Source organism: Camponotus floridanus, unplaced genomic scaffold, assembly GCF_003227725.1.
Source record: "Camponotus floridanus strain SB8 unplaced genomic scaffold, Cflo_v7.5 scaffold250, whole genome shotgun sequence".
Lineage (NCBI taxonomy): Eukaryota > Metazoa > Arthropoda > Insecta > Hymenoptera > Formicidae > Camponotus > Camponotus floridanus.
Window position 1 is genome coordinate 340,156 of NW_020229382.1, and position 27,378 is coordinate 367,533.

Consider the following 27,378-nt stretch of genomic DNA (forward strand, 5'->3'; position numbering starts at 1 on the left):
TTAATTAACCGACATTTCTTTATATAATTTTGTGCGGAAAAACTATATTTATGTAATTATAAATCTTCTTTGATGAATTCTTGAGGTTATTAAAAGGATAAGAAAGTGTACATAATCTTGAAATATATATTTGAATATTCATTAATTTAAAAAATTTTGCTATAAACAATTTGTTATGTTAAATTTGAGATAATATTATTATGAATATTTTAACTCAAGATGCTATACAAAACTTAAAACCATATACTGTATATGTTTTAGTTCTAGTATATATATTTCTACAATACATTTCTTTCATCATATATTGTGTAAATTTGAAAAAATGTAACAATATGAAATTTTATGAAACAAGTAATGTATCTCTAATAAGGAAATATTATTTTATTAAAAATGTGCGATTAATTTATCAAAATAAGATAACTTTCAATAATGGAAAGCATTATATTATGATGATAATTTCAATTGTCTTATAAAAATCAACATATAATAAGATAACGATTAATATGATACGGTAAATCAGAAAAACGCGCTTGTCGTGTTCAACAGCATCAAAATCGCAATTATGCATTTAAAAACACATGATGCATAATACAGATAAAATCTAACCGATAAATCGATAATTTAATGCGGTTTGGAAATATTTTATATTAAAGCGGGATTGTCTTAAAACGCTAACAACGAGATTTTCTCACCAAACGGAAGCATATTAATTGTTGTTCACGTACGATGCAGAAAGTAAAACTGGAAACCTTTCGAAATTCTCTATTCGCAACAATACTACATTTACGAGAGAGCTTCAAGATTAATTTTACTAGGTCCAGTGTAACTTTTCACATCCAATTCTTATTAAATCGAGCAAAAAAATATAATTTTTGTAATATTATTATAAAATCGAAAACTCTTATTATTACTGCACGAACTTTTTATTTACGATTTATCGTTCTATATATGCAATCACCATTACATAAGTTTGGGATCTCACAAAATCGAATGTGGTGACGACGAAATAGGTCAATTTTTATAAATTCAATATTTATTATACTGATATGTAACGTAAACATACATTACAATGTATGAACTTAGTTTTGGATTTCCGCGTCAGCATTTTCGGTCAGCATTACAGTCATCACGAGAAAACGGAACATGTTTTCGAAATTTGCAATAAATTTCTTTCTGTACGTTGCGACATACCAAAAAGAAATTGTATTCGATTACTAGAGCTATCATTTATCGACATTTGGCTGTTATTATATATATAATCGCTCGCATTCGAAACATATCCGTGTTATCGATTATACGTCTTATCGATCAATCAAATTTAAAAATATTTTATACAATATATTGTGTTATAATTAAAACAAATTGTATTAAAATAAATTATTAAATATGTGCGTGATTAAGAATAATAATGAAGGAGAAATCAGCATTTTGAAAGAATAAATTGATTATATCGACTAGACGACAATGCAACATTGAACTTAGCAAATGACACTGCTCGCAAAAAATTCGCATTTTAATTAGCAAATAAGCTCAAATCAGTTGCTTTCACGAGAAAGTATTGTTGTTGAAAATTAAGACGCAGTTATGTAGATATTACGCAAAAATTTACATTGACAGTATGCGAACTTTGTCGATTGGCGATTAAAAAATTAAATTTTTTTCTTACCGAAAACTAAACAAATAATTTTAAAAATGATGATAAATACACAATAAAAGGTGACAATGAAATTTTCTGTACATTTTGATAAATTTTATACATTTTTCGCCAAAGCAAATCCCACTCGGCCTTTCTCCATATCAAACTCAGTGTAGTAACGGCCAATAAATGGCATCCCCAGAACCCATTTTACATCATCTTTATATGTTGACTCGTGTTTCCAGAAGACGGTTACACATGTACTTTTATCATATGGATGCTGAGCAGAATTAAATACACGATATAAAATTCTCTTATACATATTTAAATAATTTAAATAATTTTCTTATGGCACTCACCCGAATGATATAATCCTTACCGGTAAGATCGAATGTCTTACCACCCAAATTAAACCTGATTATAGGCAATTCAGAAATTCTATTGCAGTCCACCTAAATAGAACATAATATCAGATTAACAATTAATCATATTTAGTGAATATAAGTATTCGGAAATAAAAATTAACGTTATTGTTCCATAGAAATTAATGTTTCATTTGAACATACCTATAATTTATTTTTTTATCGCTATTATCAATTTTTTATAATTTATTTTATTCCATCAAAGATTATGTGCTTTGTGAAAGGTATAATTACTTAAAAGATATTGTTTACTTACATTTCCATATGAATTAGTTTTAATAAGTCGATTAATAAGTAAGACTTCCTTTTCTGGACCAATTATTTTCCAAATACTTGTGTCAACGATAGCTTGGCAGCTTTCCTCGAACCAAGTAAAATCATTTATTTGGATACTACAAAGCAATGACGTTAACAATTTATTGAAACGTCATTAATGTAATTTAAAAAATAACGAACCTATCAATGGTAAATTGCCAATATTTTCTGTTAGTAACAGGAATATATGTAAAATCCCCTTCGTAATAAGCAGGATCGGAACCACCGAATATCAATTTACCACCGAAATCGGCTGAAGCGTTTCTGAAAATTATATTTTTTATATCGTATATTTTTTATATCGTATATAATAGTATATGTGTGTGATAATTAAAATTAAGTTTATTTAATGTGCAAATATAAATAATATTTTAATATTAAAAAATCTCGTTTAGATAGGTATACGATGCTTATAGGTGGAAAAGATATGTACCTATTTAGATAAAAACTGAAAATGCCTGATGACATTAGTCCTTGATGAATCATATTCTCGATGACAGAAAATGGTTCGAATGTTTGTTGATAGCTCAGGCCCAAAAGACCATCATATTTTCGGTCAGATTTATTTAAGTATGATTCAAGCATATGTTCGTTTGATATATTTACCGCTTTTAGAAATGTTTGCCTCTCTACATTGAGGTTGGCAACCTACGATAAAGTTTGTATTGAAATAATACATCGTACATTGCTACGGAAAAAATAGAACACGATTGCTTAAATAATGTTTAAACTATCATTTTAGTTATAATTAAATTAGAATGTTTATTTAATAATAACTTACATTTACTGTATCAGTAGATAGAAATCCTGTTACATTATAATCGAGGTATCGGTATAATAATACATGAAATGATGTATTATTTGGTATGTATGGGTTGGAAGACGTATTATCATATTGACTACGTGTCACTGCGAAGCATATTCAGTAATATCGAAAATTAGCAATATTAACAAAATTTTTTAAATATGCATAGACATATTATCTTATTAATTTATATTAAATATACAACATTTTTTTATAAATAATTATATATGTTGTACATGTACACGTTTTTATCGAATTAATTCATAAATCATCTTTGTTTATCATTGTTTGTTTGTATCTTTAAAGAGTGAATGTGATAAATTATTTTAATCAATTTAAACATTTTCAAATTCCAAAGTTTGCCATTGTAATATTTACACTACAATATTAAATATTACTAGAAAATTAAAATAAATATGTATCAGTATAATATTCAACTTTTTAAATCCCAAGATTATACTTGAAAAATATAATTGTAGAGATAGAATATATATATATATATATATATATATATATATAATATATACAGGGTGGGGCATTTATCTTGAGACAAGATAATATCTCGATTGGAGTCGATTATTTTGAAAAAAGTTTTAGACAAAAGTTGTAGGATTTTTCCCGGGCAATCCGACGGTGACCTTAGATTTGACCTTGGATAGTCATTTGAAGGTTACATAAAGATTACCTTCAATTTCTTAAATGGAACCCCCTTTTCATTACATATTCTTGTAGCTTATCTCGAGAGCTTTCCAAAACACTATAATTAAGTACCTTTTTATTAAGTACTTTTTGAGTTATAAGGCTTGAAATAATTTCTTAATTTTACATAAACCATAAAATATCTAGTAAATCATTCATTTTTCGATTATCTTACCTTCATACTTTTATGTACAAAATAATGACAGGAATCAATTGGTGTAAAGAAAACATACAGTTGTTTTTAAGAAAAAATATGGAATTGTTAATTGCAAATTACATATTTTTTCTTAGAAACAACTATGTGTTTTCTTTACACCAATTGATTCCTCTCATTATTTTGTACATAAAAGTATGAAGGTAAGATAATCGAAAAATGAATGGTTTACTAGATATTTTATGGTTTATGTAAAATTAAAAAATTATTTCAAGCCTTATAACTCAAAAAGTACTTAATAAAAAGGTACTTAATTATAGTGTTTTGGAAAGCTCTCGAGATAAGCTACAAGAATATGCAATGAAAAATAGGGAGTTCCATTTAAGAAATTGAAGGTAATCTTTATGTGATCTTCAAATGACTATCCAAGGTCAAATCTAAGGTCACCGTCGGATTGCCCGGGAAAAATCCTACAACTTTTGTCTAAAACTTTTTTCAAAATAATCGACTCCAATCGAGATATTATCTTGTCTCAAGATAAATGCCCCACCCTGTATATATATATTCGCGGATTTAAAAAAATTGAAGTTTAAGCTTATCTAAGAACGATATTGATGAAATGAAATTTATTTAATAAATTAAAAGTAAAAGCATACACATGTACATGTATATACAGGGTCTACCAAAAGTGTGGAAACCCCTAAATATCTCGGAAAATATACGTTTTACAGAAAAGTGTTTCCAACAAAAGTTGTAGGGTTTAAGAAGATCTATATACTGATTCTATCAGTTTGACCTTGGATGGCGTCGTCAAGGTCAGGTCAAGGTCACATTGACTTTTTTAAATGACACCCCCTACATTTGATTGCATATTCTTATAGCTTAATTCAAGAGCTTTCCAAAACACTATAATAATGTTCATTTTTATTAAGTACTTTGCGAGTTATGAGGGTTGAAATAATTTCTTAATTTTACATAAACCATAAAATATCTAGTAAACCATTCATTTTTCGATTATCTTACCTTCATACTTTTATGTACAAATTAATGAGAGGAATCAATTGGTGTAAAGAAAACACATAGTTGTTTCTAAGAAAAAATATGTAATTTGCAATTAACAATTCCATATTTTTTCTTAAAAACAACTGTATGTTTTCTTTACACCAATTGATTCCTTTCATTATTTTGTACATAAAAGTATGAAGGTAAGATAATCGAAAAATGAATGGTTTACTAGATATTTTATGGTTTATGTAAAATTAAGAAATTATTTCAACCCTCATAACTCGCAAAGTACTTAATAAAAATGAACATTATTATAGTGTTTTGGAAAGCTCTTGAATTAAGCTATAAGAATATGCAATCAAATGTAGGGGGTGTCATTTAAAAAAGTCAATGTGACCTTGACCTGACCTTGACGACGCCATCCAAGGTCAAACTGATAGAATCAGTATATAGATCTTCTTAAACCTTACAACTTTTGTTGGAAACACTTTTCTGTAAAACGTATATTTTCCGAGATATTTAGGGGTTTCCACACTTTTGGTAGACCCTGTATAAACGATACTTACAAGCAACAGGATTTGTGGACTTTTTGGGAAATATCCAAAGATATGGGGAACCACTATCAAACACAACTTTAAATTCTTGCGGTGGAATTCCAATGCTAATAGTGCCATAATAAATCACGTTGTCGATGTTGGTCAAACGTACCGAAGGAAAATTCTGAACTGAAGGAACTTTTTGCAACTTGGTGTCAGCTTTTTCCAAAATAAATGGCAGAAAATCCATCATTGCCAAAAAACTTTCATGCAAAATCCTTGAAATAACATAAAGAACATTCTGTGAATACAAATATATTTATTGACTTCCAAAGAGATTTATATTAACGGTTGTTGTTTAAATAGGGGTAAAAGCAAGATGAACAAAAGCAAACTTTACAAAAGAACAATGAGTCACTCTATCAAAAATATTCTTATTTTATTTATTTTTTGATTAATAAATAAAAATATACGTTTTGACCAAATAATTTTATCCAATTTGTATTGAAGTATTAATTGCATTTGGTCAAGTTACGCGTTTAATTCAAGAAATCGGATACGAGAAAAATTCGATCTTCATAATTTCGATATTTATTATACCAATATAAAATATAATTAAAATATATACGATAATTGCGCGTCAGTCGTCATAAGGAGCACCGTCATCACCACAAGAAGGCGAAACATATTTCAGAAGTTATCTAATGCTGAAGTCTCGATTCGTGAAAATTTCTACGATGACTTTCTTTCGACACTTTATGATCACATACGCAGATAAATAAAGTGTTGTCCTTTACTAACTCTTCCTTAGCACTGTATCGGTATTCGATAGCGTTATATATATACGATCACGCGTGTCCCTCTGTTGAATTCTTGAACAGGTAAAGAAAGCGCGAAACATTCGAAAAATCCTGATAGATTTGCATCGATCAATTTAAATATACTATATATAATATATTTTGCATGAACGTGTATTTTTAATGAAGAACGTTTATTTACATAAATTCATGATTAATAATAAAAACAATTCTTTCGAAGGAATACATTTATGTCGTCGAAAGAGACAATCATGCAACATTAACTTTACAATAGATAATTTGGAAAAAGTAGCATTTAATTAACTGACACTTCTTTATATAATTTTGTGCGGAAAAATTAGATTTACATAATTATAAATACATAATTACATAATTTACATAATTAAAAATCATCTTTTTTGACGAATTCTCCAGATTTTTAAAAGGACAAGAAAGTGTACATAATCTTGAAATATTTTTTTAATTTAAATATTCATTATATATAAAACAACATAATAATTTAGTATCGAGCACTATTCATTATATATTTTTTTAATTTAAATATTCATTAATTTCAAAAATTTTGCCATAAACAATTTATTATGTTAAATTTGAGATAATGTTATTATGAATATTTCAACTCAAGATACTATACAAAACTTAAAAACATATACTATATATGTCTTACTTCTAGTATATATATTTCTACAATACATTTCTTTCATCATATATTATGTAAATTTGAAAAAATATAACAATATGAAATTTTATGAAACAAATAATGCGTCTGTAATATGAAAATATTTTTTTCATTAAAAATGTGTCATTAATTTATTGCAATAAGATAACTTTCAATAATGGAAAGTATTATATTATGATGATAATTTCAATTGCATTATAAAAATCATTATATAAGATAACATATAACAAGATAAACACAATAATTTATACAATAAAAATGTGTCATTTCTTCATTGTATATGTATTATTAGTTCTTTGCACTAAATTAGTCCAGATTTAAAAAATTTGATAATATTGATATAATTGAAACGTATATAGCATGGATATATAAACATATATTGTAATTAACATTCATAAATAATAATAACAATGTGATATTTATAATCAATTTGTAATCAAATTATTTCAGGTCTGACTCAAACAGACATCAGCGACAAGGCAGAATAAGTGAATAGTGGTTATTTGATACAATATATATACAAAACTGTTCAGTTGAAAATCGTCTCTTTGGTCTCCAGAAATATAGAGAAGTCATTAAATTCATTAGGATTAAATTCATTTAAATTAAGTAAAACCTATTGCACTTCTTCGTACATAATGATACGCAAGAATCATGAATCTAGAACGTATGATGATTAGTTACGTTTTAAGTAATTGAGCTACAATTCTGACCTCGTATAAATTTTCTCGAATCATTCATAAGCATATGCATAAGCAAGTGGACAAAGCAAATATCGATTCTTCCAATCTCTAAACACAATCAATTCCTGTATTCCGGATCTATGCAAGTATTTGAGAAAAAGTGACCGAGATATTTTCTTTTAATTGCATGAAAAAAATACATTACCGTTCATTTATTACCGCAACTTCTAACGATTAATATGATACCGTAAATCAGAAAAACGCGCTTGTCGTGTCCTACAGCATCAAAATCGCAATTATGCATTTAAGAACACATGATGCATGATACAGTAAAATCCAGCCGACAAATCGATAATCTAATGCGGTTTGGAAATATTTTATATTAAAACAAGATTATTTTAAAACAGTGACAACAACTGTTCACTGAACGGAAGCATATTAATTCTTGTTCACGAAGATGTAGGAAGTTAAACGGGAAAATTTTTGAAATTTTCTATCCACAAAAATTTTATATTTACGAGAGCACTTCAAGATTAATTTTACTAGACCCAGTGTAACCATTTACCTCCAATTCTTATGAGATCTAGCGAAAAGAATATGATTTTTATAACATTATATATTGTAAGTTTGAAAACTTTTATTGCATTGCACGACATAAGTTTTACATAAGTTTGGAATCTCAGAAAATCGAATGTGATCAGGGCGAGAGATCAATTCTTAAATTCAATAATCATTATGATATGTAACGTAAACTTACAATACAATGTATGAACTTAGTTTTGGATTTCTGCGTCGGTCAGCATCACAATCATCACGAGAAAGCGGAACATGTTTTCGATATTTCCAGTAAATTTCTTTCTGTACGTTACGACATACAAAAAAGAAACTCGTCTACTAGAGCTATTATTTATCGACATTTGGCGACCGTATATATTATATATACAATCGCTCGCATTCGAAATATAACCTTTTTTATTGATCATCCGTCCTATTGATCAATCAATTTTAAAAATATTTTATTTAATATTTTGTGTTATAACTAAAACATATTGTTTTAAAATAAATTATTAAGTGTGTGCGTAATTAAGATTAATAATGAAGGAGAAATCAGTTTTTCGAAAGAATAGATTGATTATATCGATCAGACGGCCATGCAACAATGACCTTAGCGAATGCAATTACTCGCAAAAATTCGCATTCCAAATAAAGTATTGCTGTTGAAAATTAAGTCGCAGTTATATAGGCATTACGCAAAAATTCACATTAATAATCTGCGAACTTTGTCGGTTGGCGATTAAAAAATTAAATTTTTTTCTTATGGAAAATTAAACAAATAATTTAAAAAATGATGATGAGTACACAATAAAAGGTGACAATGAAACATTTTCTATATATTTTGATAAATTTTATACATTTTTCGCCAAAGCAAATCCCACTCGGCCTCTGTCCATATCAAACTCAGTGTAGTAACGGCCAATAAATGGCATCCCCAGAATCCATTTTACATCATCTTTATATGTTGACTCGTGTTTCCCGAAGACAGATATACATGTACTTTTATTATATGGATGCTGAGCAGAATTATATACACGATATAAACTTCTCTTATACATATTTAAATAATTTAAATAATTTTCTTATGGCACTTACCCGAATGATATAATCCTTACCGGTAAAAACGAACGTCTTAACATCAAAATTAAAACCACGCAAATTAAACCTGATTATAGGCAAATGAGGAATTATATTGCAGTCCACCTTTAAATAGAACATAATATCAGATTAGCAATTAATCATATTTAGTAAATATAAGTATTTCTGAAATAAGAATTAACGTTATTGTTCCGTAGAAATTAATGTTTCAACATACCTATAATTTACTTTTTTATCGCTATTATCAATTTTTTATAATTTACTTTTTTCTATCAAAGATTATGTGCTTTGTGAAAGATATAATTACTTAAAATATATTGTTTACTTACCCTTCCATATGGATTAGTTCTAGTAAGTCGATCAATAAGTAAGACGTCCTTTTCGGGACCAATTATTTTCCAAATACTTGTGTCAACGATAGCTTGGCAGCTTTTCTTGCACAAAATAAAATTAGACGACATCACATAAGTCATTTCGATACTACAAAGCGATGACATTAATTAATTTGTTGAAACATCACTAATGTAATTTAATAAATAACGAACCTATCAATGGTAAATTGCCAATATTTTCTGTTAGTAACAGGAATATATGTAAAATCCCCTTCGTAATAAGCAGGATCGGAACCACCGAATATCAATTTACCACCTAAATCGGCTGAAGCGTTTCTGCAAATTATGTTCTATATAAATAATATTTTAATATTAAAAAATCTCGTTTAGATAGGTATACGATGCTTATAGGTGGAAAAGATATGTACCTATTTAGATAAAAACTGAAAATGCCTGATGACACTAGTTTCTGTTGAATCATGTTGTAGAAGACAGGCTTTATTTCACCGACAGGTATGTTGTAACAACTCAGGCCCAAAAGACCATCAAATTTTCGGTCATATATATTTGAGTACCATCCAAGTTCGTCTGTATATTCCTCTGATATGTTTACCACTTCTAGAAATGTTTGCCTCTCCACATTGAGGTTGGCAACCTACGATAAAGTTTGTATTGAAATAATACATTGTACATTGGTATGCAAAAAAAAGAACACGATCGCTTAAGTAATGTTCAAACTATCATTTTAGTTATAATTAAATTAGAATGTTTATTTAATAATGACTTACATTCACTGTACCCCTAGATAGGAATCCTGTTACATTGTAATCGAGGTATCCTACATGAAATAATCTATTATCTACTATATATGGATTGAATGACGTATTTTGACTACGTGCCACTGTGAAGCATATTCAGTAATAACGAAAATTAGAAATATTTAAAAAATTTTAAAAATATGCATAGACATATTATCTTATTAATTTATATTAAATATGCAACATGCTTTTGTAAATAATTATTTATGTTGTACATATACATGTTTTTATCGAATTAATTTATAAATCATTTTTGTTTATCAATGTTTGTTTGTATCTTCGGGTGGAGTTCCGAATAGGTGAACCCTCCGATTTTTTTGAGACTATACTATTTTTTTGTATTTTTGTGCGCTGATTACAAATATGATAATGAAAATTTGCGAGGTCATTTTCAAGATCAAAACTCCAAAAAATTGCAAAAAATATCAGTTTTTTGACATTATTTCGATAAATATTCATGTATCAAAAAAATGTTTCAAATAATAGTTGTAGTTCTTGTAAAAATATATCATTTATGTTCTATACATTTTTCGCGTAAAATTAAAAGTTTTCGAGAAAATCGACGTTAAAGACGTTGCACATCGTTCAGTTGTACACAGAAGCTCCTTCGAAAAAACTCTGGGGATGAAATAATTTGGATAAAAGACTTTGGGATTAAAACGACTTGGGAACAAAGTAGGTCGGGGGCATATTATAGGGGGGTTCGGGGGTTGAAGCCCCCCGAGGGGCAAACGTACGAGCAGAAAAAGAGGGGGTGCGGGGGGGGCGAAGCCCCCCCGCCTATGATATAGCTAATATCTATTATATATAAAAATTTAAAATAACTTTTAAACATAATATGCTTTTCACCTTGCGTTGGGGTCTTACTAATCTTTTCTGTATCTATTTTTAGTATATTTTAGACTCATCAGATTTTTAGTAAGGCGAAGATGTAATAAATATAAATTCTATACGCACATACACCTTGCGTAGGGGTCTTGCTAATCTTTTCTGTATCTATTTTTAGTATATTTTAGACTCATCAGATTTTTAGTAAGGCGAAGATTTAATAAATATAAATTCTATACAAGAAAAAAAATGTAAAAAAAATTAAAAAATACAAAAATACAAAAAAAAGTATAAAAACAAAAAAAATTGTGTCAGTTCTTTGTCACGTCCTAGTCGTTGACTCCGGACTTGGCTGAGAACGAAGAATATATTAATATTTTCTTTCATGTTTCTTAGTGCAAAGAGAGAGGATCTTTTTTTTATCTCATTATTTTCGAAAACTATCAGTTTTATGCAAAAAATGTATAGGACATAAATAATATATTTTTACAAGAACTACAACTTTTATTTGAAATATTTTTTTAATATATGAATATTTATCGAAATAATGTCAAAAAACTGATATTTTTTGCAATTTTTTGGAGTTTTGACCTTGAAAATGATCTAGTCGCAAATTTTCATTATCATATTCGTAATCAGCGCACAAAAATAAAAAAAAATAGTATAGTCTCAAAAAAATCGGAGGGTTCACCTATGCGCCACTCCCAACTTAACATATACCGTCATTTACCTATTTACCACTAATTTTAGTCTTTAACGTCGATTTTCTCGAAAACTTTTAATTTTACGCGAAAAATGTATAGAACATAAATGATACATTTTTACAAGAACTATAACTCTTATTTGAAACATTTTTTTGATACATGAATATTTATCGAAATAATGTCAAAAAACTGATATTTTTTGCAATTTTTTGGAGTTTTGACCTTGAAAATGACCTAGTCGCAAATTTTCATTATCATATTCGTAATCAGCGTACAAAAATACAAAAGAATAGTATAGTCTAAAAAAAATCGGAGGGTTCACCTATTCGGAACTTTATCCTCAACTTTTTAAATGCCAAAATTATACTTGAAAAATATAATTGTAAATAGAATATATATATATATATATCAATATCGATCTTAGATAAGCTTAAACTTCAATTTTTTAAATCCGCGAATATATATATATATATATATATATATATATATATATGTATATATATATACATTCGCGGATTTAAAAAATTGAAGTTTAAGCTTATCTAAGATCTTTATTGGTAAAATGAAATTTATTTAATGAATTAAAAGTAAAAGCATACTCGTATACATGTACTTGTATATATAAACGATTTACTTACAAGCAACAGGATTTGTGGAGAAATTTTTGGGAAATATCCGAAGATATTCGGAACTAGTATCAAAAACAACTTTAACTTCTTGCGGTGGAATTCCAATGTTAATAATGCCATAATAAATCACGTTGTCGATATTGGTCAAACGTACTGATGAAATATTATGAACTTTTTGCAATTTGGTGTTAGTTATTCCCCGCCAAATCCAGAGAAATTCCCTTAAAATAACATTAATAATAATAAAGAATTAATAATAATAAAGAACATTCTGTGAATGCAAATATATTTGATGACCTCCAAAGAAATTTATATTAACGGTTGTCGATTAAATAAGGATAAAAGCAAGATGAAAAAGCGAACGTTACGAAAGTACAATGAGACATTTTTTCAAAAATATTCTTATTTGATTTACTCTTTGACTAATAAATAAGAACATATATTTTGACCAAAGAAATTTCATCTAATTTATATTGAAGTATTAATTGCATTTGCTCAAGTTACGCGTTTAATCCAAGAGATCGGACACGAGAAAAATTCGATCTTTATATTTTCGATATTTATTATTCCAATATAAAGTAAAATATATACGGATTAAGAAATTGCGCGTCAGTCGTCGCAAAGAACACCATCACCATCACAAGAAGACGAAACATATTCCAGAATTTATTTACTGCTAAAGTTTCGATTCGTGAAAATTTCAACGACGACTTTCTTTCGACACTTAATGATCAGAAACGCAGAAAAATAAAGTGTTATCGTTTACTAACTCTTCCTTAGCACTGTATCGGTATTCGATAGCGTTATATATATACGATCACGCGTGTCCCTCTGTTGAATGCTTAAACAGGTAGAGAACGCGCGAATCATTCGAAAAATCCTGATAGATTTCCATCGATAAATTTAATTTAAATATATCATATTTTGCATGATCGCGTATTCTTAATTAACGTTTATTTTTATAAATTTATGATTAATAATAGAAACAATTCTTTCGAAAGAATACATTTATAACGACTAAATTGACAATCATGCAACATTAACTTTACAATAGGAAGTTTGGAAAAAGCAGCATTTAATTAGCCGACACTTTTTTGTATAATTTTGTGCGGAAAAACTATATTTATGTAATTATAAATCACCTTTTTTGATGAATTTTTGAGGTTTTTTAAAAGGACAAGGAAATATACATAATCTTGAAATATATATTTGAATAGTCATTAATTTCAGAAATTTTCTTATAAACAATTTGTTATGTTAAATTTGGGATAATATTAATATGAATATTTTAATTCAAGATACTGTACAAACCTTAAAAACTCTTATATGTATATCTTACTTTTATTATATATAATTCTATTATACATTTGTTTTAACATATATTATGTAAATTTGAAAAAATGTAACAATATGAAATTTTGTGAAACATATAATGGATATTTAATAAAGAAATACTTTTTTATTATAAATGTGTAATTAATTTATTGAAATAAGATAACTTTCAATAATGGAAAGCATTATATTATGATGATAACATTAATTACATTATAAAAATTAATTAAATTAATTATAATAAGATAACGTATAATAAGATAAACACATTATAAGATAAACATATAATCAGAAACATATAATAAGATAAACACATTATAATAAAAAAATTGTAATTCTTTTTAACAAATTCATCCTGATTTAAAAAAATTGATACTATGTATTGGTATCATTCAAACATAAATAGTATTTGTTATATATATATATATATATATATATATATATATATATAATTTATTTCAATTAAAATTCATAAGTAATAATGGCAATGTAATATTTGTAATCAATTTATAATCAAATTATTTCACATCCCACTGGAAGAGGCTTCAGCAAAAATCCGAGATAATCAGATCTAGAGGTTATTTGAGTACAAATGTTTAGTTGTAGAACATCATTATTTTAGATTCCAGATATATAGGGAAGTCATTAAATCCATTAGGTCCATTCAAATTAAGTGAGATCTATCTTGCACTTTTTCGAACATAACTCAAGAATCATAAATCGAGAAGGTACGATGGTTATGTTAGTTATGTTTTGAATAATCATCTATAAATATAATCTCATATATTTTCTTGAATCATTTATAAGCAAATGCATTTTGTGTTAATTGATTTGCATAAGGGAATCTAATACGTATATTGATTCAAAATCTGAGATGATCCTACATTATTATGATAATGATGAGGCAATATTTTCCGGTCCTGGACGGAGTCCAAGCGGTCAAGCAAATATTTTACTACAATATACATATAATTTACCGATTTAATTGAAATTAATTGATTAATCTCTAATTGAGATTACGTTACAAAATCACTAGGCGGTGTTTGAAGCCCTTATAATCATTGTGCTGTTCAATCCTAGCAAGTCATCCGATGATATTTGTTATAAAAATGTCTAGAGAAGAGATATAAATATATTATATCTAATAATATTAAGCCAAATTATTCACAAGCAATATTATATTATGTTTTATCTTAGATGACGAAAGAGAAGCTGAAACAATTGTTAAAAAGACAATTTTAATTCGAAAAGAACAAAAGATTTCGCGCAAGTATACTTCTTAATGAATTGCACTCCTAATGAAAAACTCCATCGAAAGTTATTTCATTATTTGACTGTCAAAATGTATGTATAAATAAAAATAGGCATAGTCCAATCCCTACATGTTTTAGCAATTTAACATCAGTAAAAATATTTAAGTAAACAAGAAATATATAAGCGCTGTTGCTTATGATTTCTGTTTGTGATTTTTGAATTTTTTATGATTTTCGTAGCTGCTGTTTACAGGTCATCACGATGGAGATTTCACGCCAAAACAGAGACATGCTACGCGAATTCTATATCATCCTCCCTATAAATATTTTCGTAAACGGATTACTTGCGGCGATGGCGAATCAAAGAAAGAGAGCGTGGGTTTTTTGGTCAGAAATTATGTTTAAGTTCGTGCAAAATATTTCAATCGCTCACGATACATTCACTTTCGAGATTTTTTAAAATAATTTTCTATGAAAGAACATCATTTTTTTATTAATAATATTGAAAGCAAAATTGAAATAATTTATATGAATATTTTTTCGCACATCTTCGACTTACCTGTAGTATTTTCCCCTCTTATTATATTTATCAACACCAATATAAATAAATAGCAAATAATAATCAAAATTCGATAATTAATTTTGTACGTTGTTAATATTTAACTATAACCTGAGAAACCTTGGTATCCGAATATAACATCAGTTACAAAGAACTCTTTAATGAAACTTATTTTATGCATCCAAAAAAGTCGAGAGGCGTTCCTAAATCGCGCACTAATTTTATTAATAACGAAATTTTCGTGGCATCTATTAAACAAGAACAGAGAAAATATCAATTTTTTTCTCTAATCTCCTCACACAGTCCATTCCTGTACTCTCAATTTACGCAGGAATTGGAATAGAGAGAAGATGACACCGAAATATTATTTTTAATTGCGTAACAGCGGGATATATTCTCGCACTTTTACCACCGCAATCTTCAGCGATTAATATGATATATATAAATTACAATCAGAAAAACGCGCTTATCGAATAGCATTATGCATATAAGTGCACATATGCAAGAAATACATAATCATAATACAGATAAAATCAGGTCGATAAGTTAATTTGATGTAGCTCGGAGATATTTTAGATCGCAGCGAGATTATCTTAAAGCGATGACAAAACGAACGATGTTCTCTCATTTAACGGAAGCATATTAATTCTTGTTCATGTACGAAGATTTAGGGAGTGAAACGGAAAAATCTATGAAACTCTCGGTCCGCAAAAATACTTTATTTACGAGAGAGCGTCAAGATTAATTTTATTAGATTTTTAGAAAGGGATCCAATGTACTCTTTCACCTAATTCTTATTAAATCGAGCAAAAAGAAAATGATTTTTATAACATTATAAAATCGAAATATCTTTTAATGCACTGCACGAATAACTTTATAATAATAACATTATAAAATCGAAAAATCTTTTAATGCACTGTACGAATAACTTTCTATTTAGGATTTGTTCTATGTATGCAATCATATTTGTATATGTTTGGGATCTCAAAAAATCGAATGTTGTCACGACGAGATAGGTCAATTTTTATAAATTCAATATTTATTACTGATATGTAACGTAAACATACAATACAATGTATGAACATAGTTTTGGATTTCCGCGTCGATCAGCATCACAGTCATCACGAGAAAGCCGAATATGTTTTCGAAATTACCAGTAAATTTCTTTCTGTACGTTGCAACATACAAAAAAGGAATTGTACTCGACTACTAGAGCATTTATCGACATTTGGCGACTGTTATACATACAATCGCTCGCATTCGAAACATATTTGTGTTATCATCCGTTCGATCAATCAAATTTAAAAATATTTTATATAATATTTTGTGTTATAATTAAAACAAATTGTATTAAAATAAATTATTATTGTGTGCGGGATTAAGAATGATAACGAAGGAGAAATCAGCATTTTGAAAAAATAGTTTGATTATATCGAATAGACGACCATGCAATAATGAACTTAGCAAATGACATTGGTCGCAAAAATTCGCAAAAAAGCACATATCAGCTGCTTTCATGAGAAAGTAGTTGTTGTTGAAAATTAAGGCGCAGTTATGTAAATATTACTCAAAAATTCACATTGATAGTATGTGATCTTTGTCGATAGGCGATTAAAAAAGATTGAATTTTTTTCTTACCAAAAACTAAATAAATTATTTTAAAAATGATGATAAAGTATATAATAAAAGGTGACAATAAAAGATTTTCTACATATCATCATTAAGAATAATCATTTTCTAAATGAACGATAGCGTTTTTCACCAAAGCAAATCCTAATTGGTGTCCTTCCATATCAAACTCAGTGTAGAAACGGCGAATAAATGGCATGCCCAGAACCCATTTTACATTATATTTATATGTTGTCTCGAGTTTCCAGAAGACGGTTATACATGTACTTTTATTATCTGGATTCTGAGCAGAATTAAATACACGATATAAACTTTTCTTACACATATTTAAATAATTTAAATAATTTTCTTATGGCACTTACCCGAATCATATACTCTTCACCGTTAAGATCGAATTCTTTACCACGTATTTTAAACGTTACGAAAGGTAAATACTCAATTCCACGGCAGGTTTTCTTTAAATAAAAGATAATATCAGATCAGCAATTAATCACATTTAGAATATATGTATTTCGGAAACAAGAAATAACGTTATTATTCCATAGAAATTAATGTTTCATTTGAACATACCTAATATTTATTTTTTTATCGCTATTATCAATTTTTTATAATTTATTTTTCTCTATCGAAGATTACGTGCTTTGTGAAAGATATAATTACTTGAAAGATATTGTTTACTTACATATATATTACTTAGAAAAAGTCGATTAATAGCTGAGACATCCTCTTCTGGACCCATTATTTTCCAAGTACTCGTGTCAATGATAGCTTGGCAGCCTCCCCGGCACCATTCATAAGTATTCCCCCTAACTTGATTCATTTCGATACTACAAAGCGGTGACATTAACAATTTGTTGAAACATGATTAATGTAATTTAAAAAATAACGTACCGATCAATGGTAAATTGCCAGTATCCTCTGCGAGTAACAGGAACATATGCAAGAATTTGTTTGTAATAAGCTGAATCGAAACCACCAAATATCAATTTACCACCTAAATCGGCTGAAGAGCTTCTGCAAATTATGTTCTTTATATTGCAATATGTATGAGTGTGATAATTAAAATTAAGTATATTTAATGTGTAAATATAAATATTATTTTAATTTTAAAAAATCTCGTTTAGATAAGTATACGATATGCATATAGGTAGAGAAGATATGTACCTATTTAGATAAATACTGAAAGCGCGTGGTGCCACTAGCCACTGATCAATCATGTTCTGGAAGACAGAAAGTGGTTCGAATGTTTGTTGATAGCTCAGGCCCAAAATACCATCATATTTTTGGTCAGATATATTTGAGTACGATTTAAATATATGTTTGTTTGGCATGCCGGATATGTTTACCACTTCTAGAATTACTTGCCTCTCCACATTGATGTCGGCAATCTACGATAAAATTTGTATTGAAATAATACATCGTACATTGCTACGCAAAGAAAAGAACACGATTGCTTAAGTAATGTTTAAACTATTATTTTAGTTATAATTAAATTAGAATGTTTATTTAATAATAACTTACTTTCACTGTACCCATAGATAGGAATCCTGTTACATTGTAATCGTGGTATGGTACATGAAATATTCTATTATCTACTATATATGGGTTGAAAGACGAACTTCGACTACGTGCCACTGTGAAGCATATTCAGTAATATCGAAAATTAGAAATATTTAAAAAATTTTAAAAATATGCATAGACATATTATCTTATTAATTTATAGTAAATATGCAACATGCTTTTGTAAATAATTATTTATGTTGTATATATACATGTTTTTATCGAATTAATTTATAAATCATCTTCATTTATCAATGTTTGTTTGTATCTTCAAAAAGTGAATGTGATAAATTATTCCAATTAATTTAAACATTTTCAAATTCCAAAGTTTGCCATTGTAATATTTACACTATAATATTAAATATTACTAAAAATTTAAAATAAATATGTATCTGTGTAATATTCAACTTTTTAAATCCCAAGGTTATACTTGAAAAATATAATTGTAGATAGAATATATATATATATATATATATATATATATACATATATATATATACACAATTATATTTATATATATATACAATTATATTTTTCAAGTATAATCTTGGGATTTAAAAAGTTGTATATTAGACAGATACATATTTATTTTAATTTGTTAGTAATATTTAATATTATAGTGTATATACCTATATATATATATATATATATATATATATATATATATATATTCGCGGATTTAAAAAATTGAAGTTTAAGCTTATCTAAGATCGATATTGATGAAATAAAATTTATTTAATAAATTAAAAGTAAAAGCATATACATATACTTGTATATATAAACGATTTACTTACAAGGAACAGGATTTGTGGAGAAATTTTTGGGAAATATCCGAAGATATTGGGAAGTAGTATCAAAAATAACTTTAACTTCTTTCGGTGGATTTCCAATTTTAATAGTGCCATAATAAGTCACGTTGTCGATATTGGTCAAACGTACTGAAGGCAAAGGTCGAATTGAACGAACTTTTTGCAACTTGCGGTCAGCGCCTTCATGTAAATTTGAAGGAAGATCCATCTCGGGCCAAAAGTTTGGAAATAAAATGCTTAAAGTAACATAAAAAACATTCTGTGAATGCACATATATTTAATGACCTCCAAAGAGATTTATGTATTTAATGACCTCCAAAGAGATTTATGACGGTTATCGTTTAAATAGAGATAAAAGCAAGATAGACGTTACGAAAGAACGATGAGTCACTCTATCAAAAATATTCTTATTTTATTTACTTTTTGACTAATAAATAAAAATATACGTTTTTACCAAAAAATTTTATCTAATTTGTATTGAAGTATTAATTGCATTTGCTCAAATTACGCATTTATCCAAGAAATCGGATACGAGAAAAATTCGATTTTTATAATTTCAATATTTATTATGCCAATATATAATATAATAAAATATATACTGACTTTTGTATTTGTGCGTCAATCGTCATATAGAGCACCGTCACTCCCACAAGAAGGCAAAACATATTTCAGATTTAATTTACTGCTGAAGTCTCGATTCCTAAAATTTTCAACAACAACTATCTTTCGACACTTTATGATCACATAAAGCAGATAAATAAAGTGTGTCGTTTACTACTAACTCTCCCTTAACACTGTATCGGTATTCGATAGCGGTATATATATACGATCACGCGTGTCCCTCTGTTGAATGCTTAAATAGGTAGAGAACGCGCGAAACATTCGAAAAATCCTGATGGAATTCCATCGATAAATTTAATTTAAATATATCATATTTTGCATGATCGCATATTCTTAATTAACGTTTATTTATATAAATTTATGATTAATAATAGAAACAATTCTTTCGAAAGAATACATTTATAACGACTAAACTGACAATCATGCAACATTAATTTAACAATAGAAAGTTTGGAAAAAGCAGCATTTAATTAGCCGACATTTTTTTATATAATTTTGTGCGGAAAAACTATATTTATGTAATTATAAATTACCTTTTTGATGAATTTTTGAGGTTTTCAAAAAGACAAGAAAAAATACATAATCTTGAAATATATATTTGAATATTTATTAATTTCAAAAATTTTCTTATAAACAATTTGTTATGTTAAATTTGAGATAATATTAATATGAATATTTAACTCAAGATACTGTACAAAACTTAAAAACCTATACTATGTATGTCTTACTTCTATTATATATAATTCTATTATACATTTCTTTTAGCATATATTATGTAAATTTGACAAAATGTAACAATATGAAATATTTTGTGAAAGAAAAAATGGATATCTAATAAGGTAATACTTTTTTATTAAAAATGTGTCATTAATTTATCGAAATAAGATAAGTTTCAATAATGGGAAGGATTATATTATGATGATAACTTCAATTGCATTGTAAAAATCAACATATAATAAGATAACATATAACAAGATAAACGAATTATACAATAAAAATGTGTCATTTTTTCATTGTAATTTTATTATTAGTCTCTTTGCTAAATTAGTCCCGATTTAAAAAATTTAATAATATTGATATAATTCAAACGTATATAGCATGTATATATAAATATATATTGTAATTAACATTCATAAATAATAATAACATTATAATATTTATAATCAATTTGTTTTAAATAACATTATAATATTTATAATCAAATTATTACAAATTTGATTGAAACAGGCATCAGCGATAATCCGAAATATCTAAATCTGATGGATAATGCTTACTTGTTACAATATAGATATCGTTCATAAAATTATTCATAAGCAAATGCATAAGCAAATGAACAAAGCTAATATCGATTTTTCGATCTGCGAACGCAATCGATTCCAGTATTCCTGATCTACGCAAGTATTTGAAAAAAAATGACCGAGATATTTTCTTTTAGTTGGATGAAAAAAAGTGGAACATATTATCGCTCATTTATCACCACAATCTCTAACAATTTATATAATATAATAAATCAGATAAAACGCGCTTGTCGTGTTCAACATCAAAATCGCAAATATGCATTTAAAAACACATGATGCATAATACAAATAAAATCCAGTCGACAAATCGATAATCTAATGCGGTTTGGAAATATTTTATATTAAAACAAGATTATTTTAAAGCGGTGACAACGAGCTATTCTATCATGAAACGGAAGCATATTAATTCTTGTTCACATACGAAGATGTAGGAAGTTAAACGGGAAAACTTTTGAAATTTTTTATCCGCAAAAATGTTATATTTACGAGAGCGCTTCAAGATTAATTTTACTAGATCCAGTGTAATCATTTATCTCCAATTCTTATTAAATCTAGCGAAGAAAAAATGATTTTTATAACATTATTATAAAATTGAAAACTTTTATTGCACTGCACGACATAAGTTTTACATAAGTTTGGGATCTCTGAAAATCGAATGTTGTCACGACGAGACAGATCAATATTTATAAATTCAATAATTATTATACTGATATGTACGTAAACTTACAATACAATGTATGAACTTAGTTTTGGATTTCTGCGTCCGTCAGCATCACAGTCATCACGAGAAAGCGGAACATGTTTTCGAAATTTCCAGTAAATTTCTTTCTGTACGTTACGACATACAAAAAAGAAATTGTACTCGTCTACTAGAGCTATCATTTACATTGACATTTGACGGCCGTTATATATACAATCACTTGCATTCGAAACATAACCTTTTTTATTGATCATTTTTTCTATCGATCAATCAAATGTAAAAATATTTTATTTAATATTTTGTATTATAATTAAAACAAATTGTTTTAAAATAATTTATTAAGTGTGCGCGTAATTAAGAATGATAATGAAGGAGTAATCAGCTTTTCGAAAGAATAGATTGATTATATCGATTAGACGGCCATGCAACAATGACCTTAGCGAATGCAATTACTCGCAAAAATTCGCATTCCAAATAACTATAAGCCCATATCAGTTGCTTTCACGATAAAATATTGCTATTGAAAATTAATACGAAGTTATGTAAGCATTACGCAAAAATTCACATTTATAATCTGCGAACTTTGTCGGTTAGCGATTAAAAAATTAAATTTTTTTTTAATCGAAAATTAAACAAATAATTTAAAAATTATGATAAAGTACACAATAAAAAGTGAAAGTGAAAGATTTTTTATACATTTTGATAAATTCTATACATTTTTCGCAAAAGCAAATCCCACTCGGTTTTTCTCCATATCAAATTCGGTGTAGTAACGACCCATAAATGGTATGCCCAGAATCCATTTCATTTTATCGTCGTATATTAGGTCGTGTTTCCAGAAGACGGTTACACATATACTTTTATCATCTGGATGCTAAGCAGAATTAAATACACGATATAAACTTCTCTTATACATATTTAAATAATTTAAATAATTTTTTTTTAGCACTCACCCGAATGATATAATCTTTACCGGTAAGATCGAACGCTTTACCACCCAAATTAAACGTGATTGTAGGTAAATGAAAAATTCTACTGCAGTTTATCTTTAAATAAAAGATAATATCAGATTAGCAATTAATCATATTTAACGAATATACGTATTTCGGAAACGAGAATTAACGTTATTGTTCCATAGAAATTAATGTTTCATTTGAACATACCTAATATTTATTTTTTTATCGCTATTATTAATTTTTTATAATTTATTTTCGTCTATCGAAGATTACGTGCTTTGTGAAAGATATAATTGCTTGAAAGATATTGTTTACTTACACTTCCATGTGAATTAATTTCAATTAGTCGATTAATAAGTGAAACATCCTTTTCTGGTCCAATTATTTTCCAAGTACTTGTGTCAACATTTGCTTGGCAGCTTTTCTCGCACCAAGTAAAATTATTTAGTCGGATACTACAAGTCGATGACGTTAACAATTTGTTGAAACATGATTAATGTAATTTAAAAATTAACGTACCTATCAATGGTAATTTGCCATATTCCTCTGTGAGTAACAGGAACATATGTAAATTTTCCTTCGTAATAAGCAGGATCGGAACCACCGAATATAAATTTACCACCTAAATCGGCTGAAACGTTTCTGCAAATTATGTTCTTTATATTGCAATATGTATGAGTGTGATAATTAAAATTAAGTTTAGTTAATGAGCAAATATAAATATTATTTTAATATTAAAAAATCTCGTTTAAATAGGTATACGATGCTTATATGTGAAAAAGATATGTACCTATTTAGATTAAAACTGAAAATACGTGATGACACTAGTCTTTGTTGAATCATGTAGTCGAAGAGAGTCCTTATTCCACCGTATATCTGGTAATAACTCAGGCCAATAACACCATATTTTGGTTAGTATATTTAAGTACAAATTAAATATATGTTCGTCTGATATGTTTGCCACTTCTACAAATGTTTGCTTCTCTACATTGATGTTGGTAACCTACGATAAAATTTGTATTGAAATACATCGTCATTGCCGCGCAAAAAAATAACACGATTGCTTAAGAAATGTTTAAACTATAATTTTAGTTATAATTAAATTAGAATGTTTATTTAATAATGACTTACATTCTCTGTATCAGTAGATAGGAATCCTGTTACATTGCAATCGAGGAATTGTACATTAAATGATGTGTTATTTGGTATATATGAGTTGGAAGACGTATTATATTGACTACGTGCCGCTGTGAAGCATATTCAGTAATATCGAAAATTAGCAACATTAAAATATTTTTTTAAATGTGCATAGATATATTCTCTTTTTAATCTATATGAAATATACAACATTCTTTCCTAAATAATTATATATATTGTACATGTACACGGTTTTATCGAATTAATTCATAAATCATCTTTGTTTATCAATGTTTGCTTATATTTTTAAAGTTTGAATGTGATAAATTATTTCAATTAATTTAAACATTTTCAAATTCCAAAGTTTGTCATTGTAATATTTACAGTATAATATTAAATATTACTATAAAATTAAAATAAATATGGATCTGTATATATTCAACTTTTTAAATCTCGAGATTATACTTGAAAAATATATTGTAGATAAATATATATATATCGGATTCAAAAAATTGAAGTTTAAGCTTAGATCTATGATCGATATTGATGAAATGAAATTTATTTAATAAATTGAAAGTAAAAACATATACATGTACATGTATATATAAACGATTTACTTACAAGCAACAGAATTTTTGGACTTTTTAGTAATTATCTTAGTATATAAGGAATTGGTATCAAATACAACTTTAAATTTTTGCTGTGAAGTTCCCAATGCTAATAGTGCTATATAAATCACGTTTTCGACGTTGGTCAAACATACTGATGTAGAATTATAATCTAAAGGAACTCTTTGCAATTTGGGTTTATTTATACGCGGCCGCCTGAGATAATCCCTTGAAATAACATAAATAACATTCTGTGAATGCAGATATATTTGATGACCTCTAAAAAAATTTATATTAACGTTGTCGTTTAAATAGGGATAAAAGCAAGATGAACAAAAGCGAACATTACGAAAGAATAATGAGACATATTTTTTCAAAAATATGTCTTATTTGATTTACTCTTTGACAAATAAATAAAAACATATATTTTGACCAAGAAATTTTATCCAACTTATATTCAAGTATTAATTGCATTTGCTCAAGTTACGCGTTTAATCCAAGAAATCGGATACGAGAAAGATTTCATCTTTATACTTTCGATATTTATTATGCCAATATAAAATAAAATATATACGGAATATATTGCGCGTCAGTTGTCATAAAGAGCACCGTCACCACCACGAAAAGACGAAACATATTTCAGAATTCATTTATTGCTGAAATCTTGATTCGTGAAAATTTCAACATTTTTCTTTCGACACTTTATGACCAGATACACAGAAAAATAAAGTGTTGTCGGTTACTAACTCTACCTTAACACTGTATCGGTATTCGATAGCGCTATATATATATATTATGATCGCGCGTGTCCCTCTGTGAATTCTTGAACAGATAAAGAATGCGCGAAACATTTGAAAATTCTTAATGGATTTCCATCGATAAATTAAATTTAAATATATCATATTTTGCATGATCGTGTATTGATAATTAACACGTTTAATTACATAAATTTATGATTAATAATAGAAATAATTCTTTCGAAAGAATACATTTATAATGACTAAACAGGCAATCATGCAACATTAACTTTACAGTAGGAAGTTTGAAAAAAGCAGTTTTTTAATTAACCAACATTTTTTATATAATTTTGTGCGGAAAAACTATATTTATGTAATTATGAATCACCTTTTTGATGAATTTTTGGGATTTTTTAAAGAACAAGAAAAATATACATAATCTTGAATATAATATATATTAAATATTTATTAATTTCAGAAATTTTTGCAATAACGATTTGTTTTGTTAAATTTGGAATAATATTAATATGAATATTTTAACTTAAGATACTGTACAAAACTTAAAAATCTATTATATAGGACTTAATTCTATATATATATTTCTACTATACATTCTTTTAGCATATATTATGTAAATTTGAAAAAATGTAACAATATGAAATTTTGTATACAAATAATAAATCTTTAATAAGGAAATACTTTTTTATTAAAAATGTGTCATTAATTTATCGAAATAAGATAACTTTCAACACTGGAAGTAATTATATTATGATGATAACTTCAATTACATTATAAAATTAACGTGTAATAAGATAACATATATAATAAGATAAACACATTATAGAATAAAAATTTGTAATTTTTTAATGTAATTTTATTATTAGTTCCTTGTATCAAATTCGTCCTGATTTATAAAGTTTGATACCGAATTGATATATTTCAAACATATATAGCATGCATATATAAACATATATTGTAATTAGCATTTCATAATAATAATAACGATGTAATGTTTATAATCAATTTGTAATAATTATTTCATGTTAGCTGAAACAGCATCAGCGATAATCCGGAATAACCCAGAAATCTGGTGGATAGTGGTTATTATGTTACAATATATTTACAAAACTGTTTAATTGAAAATCGTCCATTTACGAGATAGTTCCAAGATTAATTTTACTAAATCCAGTGTAATTTTTCACATCTAATTCTTATTAAATCGAGCAAGGACAGAATGATTTTTTTAACATTATTAAAATCGAAAACTCTTATGTATTGCACGAATAACTTTCTATTTAAGATTTATCGTTCTATGGATGCAACCACATTTACATAATTTTAGGATCTCAGAAAATCGATTGCGATCACAATGAAATAGGTTAATTTTTTAAATTCAATATTTATTATACTGATTTTACTATTTTTATTTTTGAAAAATTTTCCTCCCCCTTTTTTTTCCCCCT

At 27.1% G+C, this 27,378-nt stretch overlaps 4 protein-coding genes across 5 annotated transcripts; all 4 read right to left on the reverse strand.

Moving 5' to 3' along the window:
- Positions 1–402: 402 nt before the first annotated feature.
- LOC105257830 (lysosomal aspartic protease) lies at positions 403–6,378 on the reverse strand. The gene is made up of 8 exons (XM_025409286.1): positions 6,201–6,378; positions 5,603–5,850; positions 3,155–3,282; positions 2,807–3,021; positions 2,515–2,637; positions 2,315–2,450; positions 1,996–2,088; positions 403–1,916 (listed from the first exon to the last, which is right to left on the reverse strand). Exons 1-8 carry the CDS (start codon positions 6,257–6,259, stop codon positions 1,752–1,754), a joined length of 1,167 nt encoding a protein of 388 aa, XP_025265071.1. The 5' UTR covers positions 6,260–6,378; the 3' UTR covers positions 403–1,751.
- Positions 6,379–8,366: 1,988 nt separating this feature from the next.
- Positions 8,367–13,489, reverse strand: LOC112638155 (lysosomal aspartic protease-like). 2 transcript variants are annotated; one of them, XM_025409288.1, is made up of 8 exons: positions 13,308–13,489; positions 12,726–12,937; positions 10,526–10,638; positions 10,166–10,392; positions 9,951–10,073; positions 9,735–9,885; positions 9,423–9,510; positions 8,367–9,323 (listed from the first exon to the last, which is right to left on the reverse strand). In XM_025409288.1, exons 1-8 carry the CDS (start codon positions 13,370–13,372, stop codon positions 9,313–9,315), a joined length of 990 nt encoding a protein of 329 aa, XP_025265073.1. In that variant the 5' UTR covers positions 13,373–13,489; the 3' UTR covers positions 8,367–9,312. The 2 variants fall into 2 exon arrangements, with proteins under 2 accessions (XP_025265073.1, XP_025265072.1); XM_025409287.1 differs by having other exon boundaries at positions 8,368–9,323; positions 9,403–9,510.
- A 3,392-nt stretch (positions 13,490–16,881) lies between these two features.
- LOC112638154 (lysosomal aspartic protease-like) lies at positions 16,882–20,668 on the reverse strand. Its single transcript, XM_025409283.1, has 8 exons — positions 20,462–20,668; positions 19,844–20,094; positions 19,011–19,123; positions 18,654–18,877; positions 18,381–18,503; positions 18,172–18,316; positions 17,852–17,944; positions 16,882–17,772 (listed from the first exon to the last, which is right to left on the reverse strand). The coding sequence occupies exons 1-8, from the start codon at positions 20,521–20,523 to the stop codon at positions 17,581–17,583; spliced, it is 1,203 nt and encodes a 400-aa protein (XP_025265068.1). The 5' UTR covers positions 20,524–20,668; the 3' UTR covers positions 16,882–17,580.
- Positions 20,669–21,646: 978 nt separating this feature from the next.
- Positions 21,647–24,365, reverse strand: LOC112638157 (lysosomal aspartic protease-like). The gene is made up of 5 exons (XM_025409293.1): positions 24,224–24,365; positions 23,953–24,075; positions 23,753–23,888; positions 23,431–23,523; positions 21,647–23,351 (listed from the first exon to the last, which is right to left on the reverse strand). Exons 1-5 carry the CDS (start codon positions 24,274–24,276, stop codon positions 23,187–23,189), a joined length of 570 nt encoding a protein of 189 aa, XP_025265078.1. The 5' UTR covers positions 24,277–24,365; the 3' UTR covers positions 21,647–23,186.
- Positions 24,366–27,378: the final 3,013 nt, after the last annotated feature.